Below are 12832 nucleotides of genomic sequence, written 5' to 3'. Positions count from 1 at the left end.
GCTTTGCATACGCAATAGCCTCTGAGTGGTTTGGGCCAGCTGCACCAATGACACTGGCATTGGGCCCCAAAGAAGCCAGTCTTCTGAGACCTTACTGTGCATATCTACAACTTCAGTATCTGTGAACACAGAAGGCTCTGTTCAGTAATTGGGAGGCTGAGGTGTGCTAAAAGTACCCCATTTCTAATAATACCCAGCCCCCTTACACTGTAGTTTCTAAAGTAAAATTGGGCATTCTGTCTGCTGCTATTGTTCAGAGGACCCTGAAATGAGGCTTCAGTGGCATTGTCATTCCAATTACTACCTCTTCTTATGCAGTATGAATTTTGGGGTATTTTTCCTGACCTTAGAAAAATACTTTGATGTACTTCAGAGTTACAAAAAATTATTAAAATGATTATTCATATTTGACCAAACCTATAGTATTATAGTTAAGTATTTTATTATTTAAGTATTTAAAATAATATGTTTAATTTCCAGATACCTAATCATGAGCTGGTCTGGGCCAAAATGAAAGGCTTTGGGTTCTGGCCAGCTAAGGTCATGCAGAAAGAAGACAATCAAGTGGATGTACGCTTCTTTGGCCACCACCACCAGAGGTGAGTCAGAAAACCTTGGCCATGAGTGCAGCTGAGACTTTGGGGAGCCTCATAATAGCACCACATTCACTTTCAATGGGGAAATAAATAAAACTAGCATCTAACAGTGTAGCTAATAATAATTTCTGAAAATTCTATTTCAAGGGATTTTTCCAATATTGTTTGCCCATCATGTTATTTTTTCCCACAGGTGATACTGATCCTTAAAAAGACTAGGTGCTCAGATTGAGTCCGTAGTGCATTGGGGAGGCACAGTGCTCAGCCATCTTTCAGAGCCTTTTACAGCTAGAGACAAGCAATCAATTTGTATTTAGGAAAGTGTGCATACACAGTGAGTGTGCCTATGAAGGATATGCATCTCATCATTTCCATCCCAGGAAGATAATACACAGAAGTTTAAAATACAATATATTTATAAGAATATATGTATTCTGACAGTAGATATCATTTGTTTATAAAATTATTTTACATGCTTAGTTGTCTAATATAAAGATTGCCAACCTATAGGATGATAAAATTACAATATCATGTTCACTGTGAATTAAGGTCTTAACATTATGGAACATTGAAAATTAGAGTGTTTAAGTGATTGTCATTAACAGTATTGATTTTAAAAGTGAATTTAAGTTTTGTGCATGATCATAGGACATAGTGATTAAAGAGTCTAATAATCCACAAACAATTTACATGAGTTTTTTATATTTTATTTATATATTTGAGAAAGAAAAAGGTAGAGAGAGAATGGGCATGCCATAACCTCCAGCCACTGCAAACGAACTCCAGATGTATGTGCCTCCTGGCTTACGGTCTTAGAGAATCAAACTGGGATCCTTAGGCTTCTCGGGCAACACCTTAACTGTTAAGCCATCTCTCTAGCCCCTTACATGAAATTTTTTGGTTCATTTAGCATAGATGGTAAAATAAAAGAAGATGTTCTGTAGATAAACCACATCATGTAAAGTTAACCCTTAGCAGGGATTTAGGTTAGCATTTTTGAGTATCTTCTGTCTTGCCAGGCAGGATGATACAGGTCTTGGACAGAAGTCAGTAATGTAAGACAGTTTACAAAATGAGGGACTTGTATTCCTCCCTGTAGAGAATTTGTAGGTAATCTTTCAATTGAAATAGAAAGTTGGTGATAAGAACCTGTGAATAATTTAAATTTATTTCTGTGTTCTTTCTTATATAGATATACTTAGCTGACACTGTTATCATGTCAAGAGACATTAAATAGTGACAAAACATGCAAATTTAATACAAGGTGAACATTTTAGGTTTTGATTTTTAAGTAGTAATTTTTAACATTACATGCTCAATATTATCTTGGTCTGTTGGTCTCAGGTTCTCACCCAAATATAGTAGAAGGTACTGTGCACATTCCAGCTGGAATGGGGCACTGTGTTAAGACTTTGTTTAAGGGACGAAGTACCTCATAGGTCTCCAGTTCATTCTACAACTGTGTGTAACAGGCTTTTCTCTGAAGCTGTTTACTTTTAAAAAATGAAAAAGAGGGCTGGAGAGGTGGCTTAGCAGTTAAGCGCTTGCCTATGAAGCCTAAAGACCCTTGTTCGAGGCTCAATTCCTCAGGACCCATGTTAGCCAGATGCACAAGGGGCACATGCTTCTGGAGTTCATTTGCAGTGGCTGGAGGCCCTGGCACGCCTATTCTCTCTCTGTCTCCCTCTCTCTCTGTCCCTCTTTCTCTGTGTCTGTCGCTCTCAAATAAATAAAAATAAACAAAAAAATGAACAAGGACATTTTTGCTAATAAGTCAGAAACTATTTGTCGGCCAGGAGTAGATTTAATCCTAATCTAATGGCAAGAACTCTTTTGCAAGCACAAAATTTGTCAGTCTGTAGCAACTTTTTCCATGTGCAGTGTACTCCATTAAGGCTTTCAAGAAAACACTGTCAATGCAATCCTCATAAACAGTGACACACAATTGAGCTATTGCTCTTCCTATATTTTACATGTGCTTTTAAGTTATGAAGTACATGACTGAGGCATGTGAGGCTATGATTCTTATAAGAACTTCCTTCAAATGGTTCTGTATTTCTGGAATTCCATACTTAAAGACCTCAAATGAAAATTGACATGTATTCATAAGATTTTTTTTTTTAACATTGAACTAGAAAGAAAACAGTTAAGTGTCCACAGAGCCACATCCTGACTTGTAGCCTAGAAAATGTCTGTTTCCATATGTGTACTTAGTGCTTTCTACCTCATTTCTAATGTCTGGAATTTCCCTCATGGCTGCTGTCTACAAGTAGATAGGCGCAAATAGAATGCTCTGACCCCTCACAACTACGTGATGCCGTTTCCCACCACAGCACGCTAGGTTACCTTTACCCTTGTTGTGACACATGATAGTTACTTCTCCCTTCTCTCTAGCTCAATTGTAAGCTCCTTGCTGTACTCCGGCACCACTCAGTTTATCTTGAGCCCCTAGTGGGCAGCAACAACTCCATACCATTAGGCATCACTCACTGGTGTTTTCTTTGGTACCTTCCACGGGTAACAGCATCTGAGGTGCAAATGTCAAGGTTAACACCTTAAAACGGTTTCCTTGTACTTGAGCATCTTTCGTAAGAGAACCAGTTATAGTTTTCCATTCTTTGCTTTGAATCTATATTGTACAAAACTCAGAGGAACTTAAAGTTGTTCATAGCTAAGTGCATTATTGTGAAATAGTATCAATTCAGGGGCATGGCATAAATATAACTACTAGCTTTTTAATATACCCATATTTTATAAAGATCTACATACCAAATAAACCAGAGAATTTCTGAGTATTTTTAAATGATTCTGTAGTGTTAATCATTATACAGCTGGATGGGTCCTGCTAGCTACATCATTCAAAAAATAGTTTTTTTTAAAAGATAAACCATGACAAGGTAAGCTAATTAAAGAAAGTAGTGAGTGATCATTATCATTCTAATCACTCCCTTTCTTGGAACTCTGATAACTATGAAAAAACATGCACCTATTTTCTAGTTTAATGTCTATCAAGGGCTAGAGAGATGGTTCAGTGGTTAAGCGTGCTTCCTATGCAAGCTTGAGGGTGGGGGAGGGGCAGAGTTCAAATCTTCAGATCTCATGCATACAGCTGCTTGTGGCCATGTTTGCCTGTAGCCACAGTCCCATAGGGGAGTAGAGACCCAATAGCCTTTGGCGCCTGGCAAGCTTTGAAATCAGAAAGACTCTGGCTCAAAACAAAGACCCAGGCCCTGGAGTCAACCACTGTAGGTGAGCATACAGGATGCCACAACATACCATACACACACAAAAGAAAAAACAAGTCTATCAAGTCTTACGTATGTAAGCCTTAGTATATTAGAACTTTTCTCACCACGTGGATGCTTCCTGAAAATGTTGTCCATAGGGCCTGGATCCCTTCTGAAAACATACAAGATATCACCGTCAACGTTCACCGACTGCACGTGAAGCGCAGCATGGGCTGGAAGAAGGCCTGCGATGAACTGGAACTGCATCAGCGTTTCCTCCGGGAAGGAAGATTCTGGAAGTCTAAGAATGAGGACCGAGGTGAGGAAGAGGCAGAATCCAGTATCTCCTCTACCAGCAACGAGCAGGTGAGTAATGTCTTGGGAAGGAAGTGCAAGCTAATTTTTACGTGTAAGTGTGGAAAGCTCTGTGTACACTCCTCACTGTCATAGACAGATTTTGACATTTTTCTTTTTTTATGCAAACATTTATAAAGTGCTTTGCACAAGTAAAGCAAAATCAGTTAAAAAATACAGTAGACATTACCATTAACCCCTTAAGCTAACACAGCCAGGGTGAGGAGAGTAAGCACACTTTTGGATCTGGAGGTGCATGGGCTCTTTGAAGATGTCAGTTCCCATAGTAGTGAGACATGATAAGCAGGAGGTTGCTAAATGAACATAAGGACTTGCTCCTCTTATTGTGTCCATGAGAAGTATTTTCAAAACAGGTATTTCTAGTGTGTGGAATAATAAGATATTATTTTTATAATGCCCACAGCTGAAGGTCACTCAAGAGCCAAGAGCAAAGAAAGGACGACGTAATCAAAGTGTGGAGCCCAAAAAGGAAGTAAGTTGCCCACCTTATAATATCCAGGTTGCAATTAAAGAGGAAATGTTCCATCAGGCAAATAATATCTGTCAGATTAAGACCTTGTCACAATACTACTGTCACACATAAGCTCAGTCTCCGTCCTCACTAAACAGAGTATTTTGGCTGTGAGAATGGCATGTTCCAGCGTTTCCTAAGAACTGCTGTTTTTCATAGCATTAAAAAAAAGAGCAATGGGCTGGAGGGATGGCTTAGTGGTTAAGATGTTTGCCTGTAAAGCCAAAGGACCCACGTTCCATTCCCCAGAACCCATGTTAGCCAGATGCCCAAGGTGGCGCATGTGTCTGGAGTTTGCTTGCAGTGACTGGAGGCCCTGGTGCACCCATTCTCTCTCTCTCTCTCTTTCTCTCTCTCTCTCTCTCTCTGTGTGTGTGTGTATGTCTTTCTCTCACTCTCCCTCTCCCTCTTTCTCTCTAATAAATAAATAAATGTAATTTTTTTTTAAAAAAAGAGCACAATTATCTAGTAAACCTGTACTGGCAGCACTTAACTACAGGGAGAGTATGGTTAAGTTCACTCTTGAAATTATATAAACCATGCATGTTTTAAAACTATATATCTGGGTACATGCTAAACACATGTTCATTGAGAAGTGGTTTAGGATTTTAGGAAAATTTTTAATAAATTTAATGCAAAGAAGTAGATATAAGTTGAAAATGATTTTATATGACATAACTTGTTTAGTTTAAATTAAAAGCAAAACCCATAGTATTATTATATAATGAAATTATAAATGGAGTTTTGTTTAAAAGTTTATAGCTATTAATTGCATAACCTTTTCATTTACTGGTTGGTTTGGAGAGGATTGATTTAATTATAATAACATACATAAGATACCATTTTAATTTCATATATATATATATATATATATTTAATTTATTTTAGAGAGAGAAAGAGGCAGATAGAGAATAAGTATATCAGGGGCTCTAGCCACTGCAAACAAACTCCAGATGTATGCACCACCTTGCGAATCTGGCTTACATGGGTCCTGGAGAATCAAACCTAGGTCTTTGGCTTTGCAAGCAAGCATCTTAACTGCTAAGCCATCTCTCCAATTTCATATATGTTACTAGCAGTCTCTTACTATAACTGAATTCTTTGTTGTTGTTGTTTTGTAAGTTTTTTTTTTTTTTTTTTTTTTTTGAGGTAAGGTCTCACTTTAGCCCAGGCTGACCTGGAATTCCTGGTAGTCTCAGGGTGACCTCAAACTCACAGTGATCTTCCTGCCTCTGCCTCCAGAGTGCTGGGATTAAAGGTGTGCACGCTTGACTAAATTCTTATCCTAATAAAGTTTTAGTGAATTCCTTTGCCTTATTTTGCATCTAAACACTTTCTGCCCTTTAGGAACCAGAGCCAGAAACGGAAGCAGTAAGTTCCAGCCAAGAAATACCCACAATGCCTCAACCAATTGAAAAGGTATCAGTGTCAACCCAGACCAAGAAGTTAAGTGCCTCTTCCCCAAGAATGCTGCATCGAAGCACCCAGACCACCAGTGATGGAGTCTGCCAGAGCATGTGCCATGACAAATACACCAAAATTTTCAATGACTTTAAAGATCGGATGAAGTCAGACCACAAGCGTGAGACAGAGAGAGTTGTTCGGGAGGCTTTGGAAAAGGTAATGGTCGTTGCTGGGGGCTATTAGGCAGTGTGACATTCCTTGTGATAATTCAGCCTTCTTTTCACAAGATATGACAAGCCAGTCCTCCTTACAGTATGGCAATTGATACTGAAACAGAAGAAAAGCATTCCATTTCAGTAAAAGTTTGCATTACATTTGTACTTAGGTGTTAATGTCTTCATTTCAGCTGCGTTCTGAAATGGAAGAAGAAAAAAGACAAGCTGTAAATAAAGCTGTAGCCAACATGCAGGGTGAGATGGACAGAAAATGTAAGCAAGTAAAGGAGAAGTGTAAAGAAGAATTTGTGGAAGAAATCAAGAAGCTAGCAACCCAGCACAAACAACTAATTTCTCAGACAAAGAAGAAGCAGTGGGTAAATATCACCTTTTAAATTTATTTTTATGCAAGCAGAGAGAGACAATGGATGTACCATCAGGTTTTGCAAGCAAGTACTTTAACTACTGAGCCATCTCTCCCTCCTCCATGTTTTATTTTTGACTTTTATTTCTGAAATGTTCTATAGATGTGTCACCCATCGATTTAGAAAGATAGATGTGTCATGTGCATAAATTATTCCTGAAACATGACCTGCTATGAAATTTTCAACCTTCATTAATTCTGAAATGTTTAGTAGAGTTCTAGAACCCATCACTGAGTACTGCTTGAGTATTTCTAGCACAGTTCCTCTCCCTGAATGCTGCTCAGATGATGTCAAGAAACTGAGATTGGTCCTGTCATCTATGAAACTTTTCCATCAACACAAATATTGTTTGGGCAAGCTGCCTGGCCCTGACTTACTTGGTGACCTCTAAAAGACAATATCCAGTGTATGATATGTAAATGTCTCACAGTAACATGTTTGAGATCCCCAGATACCCCTGACCCAAACATTTATACAAGATTCTTTTAAAGGAGCTGACTGCTGTTACCTTATAAGGATAGCATTTCAGTGTTCTCAAGCCTCACATTCCCTTTAACCTGATCAAGAAGTGTCCACTCTATATAATGAAGAGATTCTTTAAACAAATGTAAGGTATTCATGAAAGAAAGAGAGAATCCCCTCTGCCCTAATATGATAAAGACAAGGAAAGAAGGAAGAGAAAGCATTTAATTTAGATGATGTGTGGCTATTTTGATAGGAAAATAAATACCGAGATGAGCTCAAGTTAGTAACAGAAGCACGAGGCAAGCACTATGTGGTGATTTTGTGTTCCTCAAAAGCAGACACATGAGCCCAAAAGAAGGTGGTAGTGTTGTAAGAAGGGGTACCCATAAGTTTCCAAAGACAAAACAAAATGGAAAAGAATGGGAATACTGCCTCACAGAAGTCAGTATATTTTTAACCTTGATTTTTAAAATTAAAAATTTTTTTAAATATTTTTACTTATCTGTGATCAGATATATATATAGAGAGAGGACGGACATGTCAGGAACTCTTCCTGCTGGAAACAGTCCAAATACATGTGCCACTTTGTTCATCTGACTTCATGTGGGTACTGGGGAATTGAACTGGGGCTAGCAGGCATTGCAAACAAGGGCCTTTAACCCCTGAGCCATTGCCCCAGCCTGATATTTTTTTTAAATGAGGCATTTGAGGCTTATGGCATAAAACAGCAACTAAAGCTCTAGAGGGTGGCAGAACTCATCTCCCTAACCTGGGTCACCAAATTCCAAGCTTCCTGCCCAGACTGTCTTCCCCCTTGAATCCTAAGAAACAGCTCAGGGTGACAGATGCATGTACCAGACTCCCGAGATTCTGCTGAGACAGCCAGGAAAACGAGGCAGATGAATGCATAAGTAGTGGGATTAAAATGGACCCCAGAGCAGGAGCAGGGGAAGCCTGATTTCACAAATAAGGAGTCTAGGAAGGTACGTGAACTTTGTGTGAAGTCCACATGGACAAGTAGTGGCCCAGGCCCAAGATTCTAATCCCAGCTAATTAGACTCATTCATGCTATTTTCAGAATTTAACTTTAATTTCCCATAGAACCTTGACTGAAGTTGCCATTGATGGCACAATAAAATCACAAGAAATTCTAAAATAATAATTTTAATATATAGCAAAACATTAAATACACAGTAATAATTAGAAGGTAGTATTGTTACAGACCCAACACAGGCTCCTGGGTCCTCCTTCTGTGATTCTCAGCTACCATCAAGCCTGTCAGTGTCTATGTGTCTTTTATCTCTGCCAAGCATTTCTGTTCAGCAGTCGGCCACCAGTGTTCTATGTCCTGCCCACTCATCCTCATTGTAGATCTGGTATAGCCCATCCTTAGGATCACCACCCTACTTGAAATTTTTGGGGACCTTTTTCACTAGTTCCTGCCCTCCCCCCCCCCCACATGTCCAAATGGTCCATCCTTGACACAGATACTTTTGGAACACAAGACTATTGAGGAATTGGAACTATACCCTGGGATGTTTTAGCAGCATCATGAGGTTTACCCACCAATAAAAAAGTCCCCCAAAGTTGGGACAATCAAAAGTACCTCCAGGGTTGGGGTATGGCGAGGGGGTAGAGTACTTTCTTCCATGCAGAAGGCCATGAGCTTATTCCCCAGCCCCATACATGTACCAGATCAATGAAGACAGACATGATCACTGGACTCAAGGTTGCAAGGAGCCCCAGTGATGTTGTGTTGGGTGGGAAGGCCAGGATGAGAGACATGGCATGTGAGAAGAAGGCAGAGTGTAACTGGAAATAGTCCCTAGGCAGCTTGAAAAGAGCTCACAGGGGAGTTCACAGAGGTTGGAAAAGGGTGTGAGGTTGAGAGCTTTAGAAGGAAAGTCCATGTTTTTGATGGTGGGATGAGCCTGTAGGGACAACAGAAGCTGACACAGTGTCAGTAAGTTCTCTCCAGCCTGGGCCATGGCCCTGTGTCCTGCCCTGTCCTGCTGCCCAGTGCACAGAACATATACCAGTGTCAGCATGTCCGCAGAGCTGGTTTGAAGTCTGAGCCAGAAAACCCACATCACTAGCTTCCCATCCTTTCACTCCTGTCTTATCACTTGGCCTTCCTTCCGCTGCAGTGCTACAACTGTGAGGAAGAGGCCATGTACCACTGCTGCTGGAACACGTCCTACTGCTCCATCAAGTGCCAGCAGGAGCACTGGCACGCGGAACACAAGCGCACCTGCCGCCGGAAAAGATGAAGCCGGCCTCCCAGCATGCTGGCCATCACTTTTCAGACACCGCGGTTTTTGTTTCCAAGAAGCCAAAATTGTTTAGAATTTGCTTCCCATTTTGCACCAGCCTTTAAACACTTTTCGTGAAGAAATTTTGCACAGTAGTTTAAATCTTTTGTTAAAGCTCCTCTGGAGCGTTCAGGGGCTAACAGTAACATCAGTGGAGGGTATTATCGTAAATAAATTTTAATTGAGAATTTGTTGCTTTTTCAGCAAATTTTAAAACATTTTTAGGTTTTACAGAGATTTTAACCTTTGAACAACAGACCTTTAAAAACCCCAACAGGTGAATCCGAATGAGTCTAACAAAGAAATGTGTAGAGCAGATCTGAATGTAAGAACAACAAACTGTTTCAGAAAGAAAAAAATACTACCTTGATATGGCATTTCTTTCCTGACCTTGTGGACTGCTTTGTTCAGCCTGCTCACTGTTCGCAGGCGCCACCTGCTGGCCGCGCCGCTGGGGGTGAGATTGAATATAGGGAACAGGGTTGACACAGCAGGGCTAGCCCTGCATATTTTTTCTTAAATATTTCCCAATTGTTTTTTTCATTATTTCCTTTCAATATATAACTTTTATAACAAATTATTAGCTTTGATCTTGTAGCTTAAAATTGCAGGGAAAACTGGGGTAATCTTTTACTGAGCTGGATCTTAGAGAAAATAAATATTTAAAATTGAAAGTTTGCACATTTCATCTTTATCCTAACATGAGTGCTTGTAACTAAAACAGCAAACGTAAGAATCAAAAGCCAAAAACTACCTTTACCCATATGTGAAATTCTAGATGAGGCATACAAATTTCTTAAATGCTTCCCTTCCCACCCCCAATACCACCCTACTTGCCTATTATCTGGTGTCACCTTGTGTGTATAAGTTAATGCTCAAAGGAGAGAAAGCACTTAAATTTCACAGAAGCCGTTATGTTTGTAGTAATGGGTCATTGCCTACTAATGAGCTACATCACTGTACACAGAAGGAAGAATAATGCATGTTAATTTTCTTGTATTAAAGATGCCGTGATTTGTAAAAAGTCTGTATTTTGCGGAATGTCTGACTAAGAAACATTACCAATAGGAATGGATCGATAGTTGAATAATAATTTTTATACATAGTTATATAAAATGCAACCAAGAAAACTTAATTCCTTTTCTTTGAAAAAACTCAACATTTTTTTTTCTTTTCAGAGACTGATCATAGACCAAGTCAAATCCCCAGTTATCATTTAGTTGGCTTTTTTTGTGGTTAGAGAAATAATTTGTAAATATTTATTTAGACCTTTGATATTTATTAAAGCAATTATTCCCAATGGAAGTGAAAGAGTCAGGAGAAAACCCTTTTTAAAAAGTCTTCTCTGGTCTGTCAGGGTCACTCTAAAGATGGAAGTGTATGGAAATCCGTGAGCTCTCTCTGGTGGTCTCCATGCTGTTGCAGATGGTGGTGACACAGGTTCATTGACAAACTACTGCCAATGGTGCACACTATTTCATATAAACTACCCACTATTTCGCCTACCAGGTTATGCAGTAACTGGGCACCATCACTCCCCCCTTCTGCTGTGTAACTCCTTCATGTTGCTACGGTGCTGTGGCACAGATAAAGATGTAACCAGAACACTTGACCTTCTTTAGTTGTTTTCCGAGTTTTAAACTTCGATCCACCCCTATGAGAGCAAGTTATTGTGGAAATATTTTTGGTGTAAAATCATTCCAGAGTATGTAATATTTAACTGATAGCTGCATGAAAGTGAGATTCGTGTTACTTTGGCTTTTCTGTCTCTGTTGACACGGTTGCACATTTCCAAGTTACTACAGTGTGAGAACTGTGTGTTTAAAAAAAAAAAAAACAAAATTTAAAAAAAGAGATTGTGGCCTGGTTTTGTAAAAGTTTTAGGTAAAATTACAATTGATTGTTTTAGGAATCATTATTAAAAATTTTTCTGCAATCATAAAACTATATCAAAGTGTTGAGCTTAGCCACTATGCACATTGTAATTATCCATCGTGGCTGTCCAGTTCTCTGATGCATTCTGGCATTTTGTAAGCTGCTCTGACTAGCAATATATAGTTCATTTAATGTGTTAACATTGGTTAATAAATGTATTTAAAAAAACTATTGTTTTTAATAAGCTGTTGGTTTAGTCCAGTCTCCTGCACCAAATCCAGCACAGCTTACCTAAAGGTTGGTTAGGTCATTCACAAGTGATTATTTTAAGTCAGTGAGTTACATGCAGTTTACCCAAATGTTTCACCTGAACTTGAATTGTTACCTACACTGCACATGGGCTCCAATGCTGATACACTGCATAGTGACCATCAGAAATGGAGGCTGGCTGAGGCTTGCTCGCTCCTTTCTCACGGCTTTGGAGGGTAGGTTACCAGTGGGAGGTTTTTAGCACTGGTGCTAACCCATCCTCATTTTCTGTCCTGTTTATTACTGATTTTCTGTAGCTATATCATAGCTGAGCAATCCATGGAACAGGCCTGAATACTAAAAACCTACTTGGCTATAGGATCTTGAAGTTTCTAGAAGTAACCCTAGGATATTCTGTTCACCCTCATTGTATTTTGCTACATCCATGTTTCATTGAAAATTCTGTCAGACACCAACTCCACACCTTAGGCATAACAATTGTGTTTGAAAGTTTCTTCAGGGCTGGAGAGATGGCTCAGTGGCTAAGGCACTTGCTTGTGATTCCTCAGTACCCATGTAATGCCAGATGCACAGAGTGGCACATACATCTGGAGTTCACTTGCAGCAGCAGGAGTCCTTGGTGTACCCATTCTCCCTCTCCCTGCTTGCAAATAATTTTAAATAATTTTTTAAGGTTTCTCATCTAAAAAAAGGTAACAAGTATGAACACTTGTCAACACAAGTATCATGAAAAGCCACCAATTCAAGCCAAGTCAAAGAGGCACAGAGGAAGATGTAGAGAAAGCGGGAGTGACAGCACTGTCATCATAAGGCCAGCCAGACTGGGTCAGTGAGGTAAGTGGAGAAGAGACAGCTATAAGCAGCTTGCTTTTTTGGTTTTTAATTTCTTTTTATTATTTCTATTTTTCAGAGAGAGAATGGGCACGCCAAGACCTTGAGCCTACTGTGAATGAACTCCAGGCACGTGCCGCCTCGTGATGCATGTGTGACATAGTGAGCTTGCATCATTGTGCATCTGGGTATGTGGGACCTAGAGATTTGAACATGAGTTCTTAGGCTTTGCAGGAAAGAGCCTTAACTACTAAGCCATCTCTCCTGCCTAGAAGCTTGCTTTTTAAAAAGCTGCAAACAGAATACTTCAATGAAAGTAGAAAAAA

General features: G+C 39.5%; 1 protein-coding gene across 10 annotated transcripts in view; it reads left to right on the top strand.

The window, feature by feature from the left end:
• Positions 1-10554, top strand: part of Zmynd11 (zinc finger MYND-type containing 11) — a 135482-nt gene extending 124928 nt beyond the window's left edge. For all 10 annotated transcript variants that reach the window (XM_045151965.1, XM_045151962.1, XM_004662197.2 and 7 more), the window contains 6 exons: positions 481-599; positions 3982-4189; positions 4602-4670; positions 6057-6329; positions 6520-6705; positions 9366-10554. In XM_045151965.1, coding sequence (XP_045007900.1) covers positions 481-599; positions 3982-4189; positions 4602-4670; positions 6057-6329; positions 6520-6705; positions 9366-9488 — 978 coding nt within the window. In that variant the 3' untranslated portion in view covers positions 9489-10554. The remainder of the gene's footprint in view (positions 1-480; positions 600-3981; positions 4190-4601; positions 4671-6056; positions 6330-6519; positions 6706-9365) is intronic.
• The last annotated feature ends 2278 nt before the right edge of the window (positions 10555-12832 follow it).

Source organism: Jaculus jaculus, chromosome 6, assembly GCF_020740685.1.
Source record: "Jaculus jaculus isolate mJacJac1 chromosome 6, mJacJac1.mat.Y.cur, whole genome shotgun sequence".
Classification (NCBI taxonomy): Eukaryota; Metazoa; Chordata; class Mammalia; order Rodentia; family Dipodidae; genus Jaculus; species Jaculus jaculus.
Note: the sequence above shows the minus strand (reverse complement) of the source record. Positions and strands in the feature narration are given on the sequence as shown.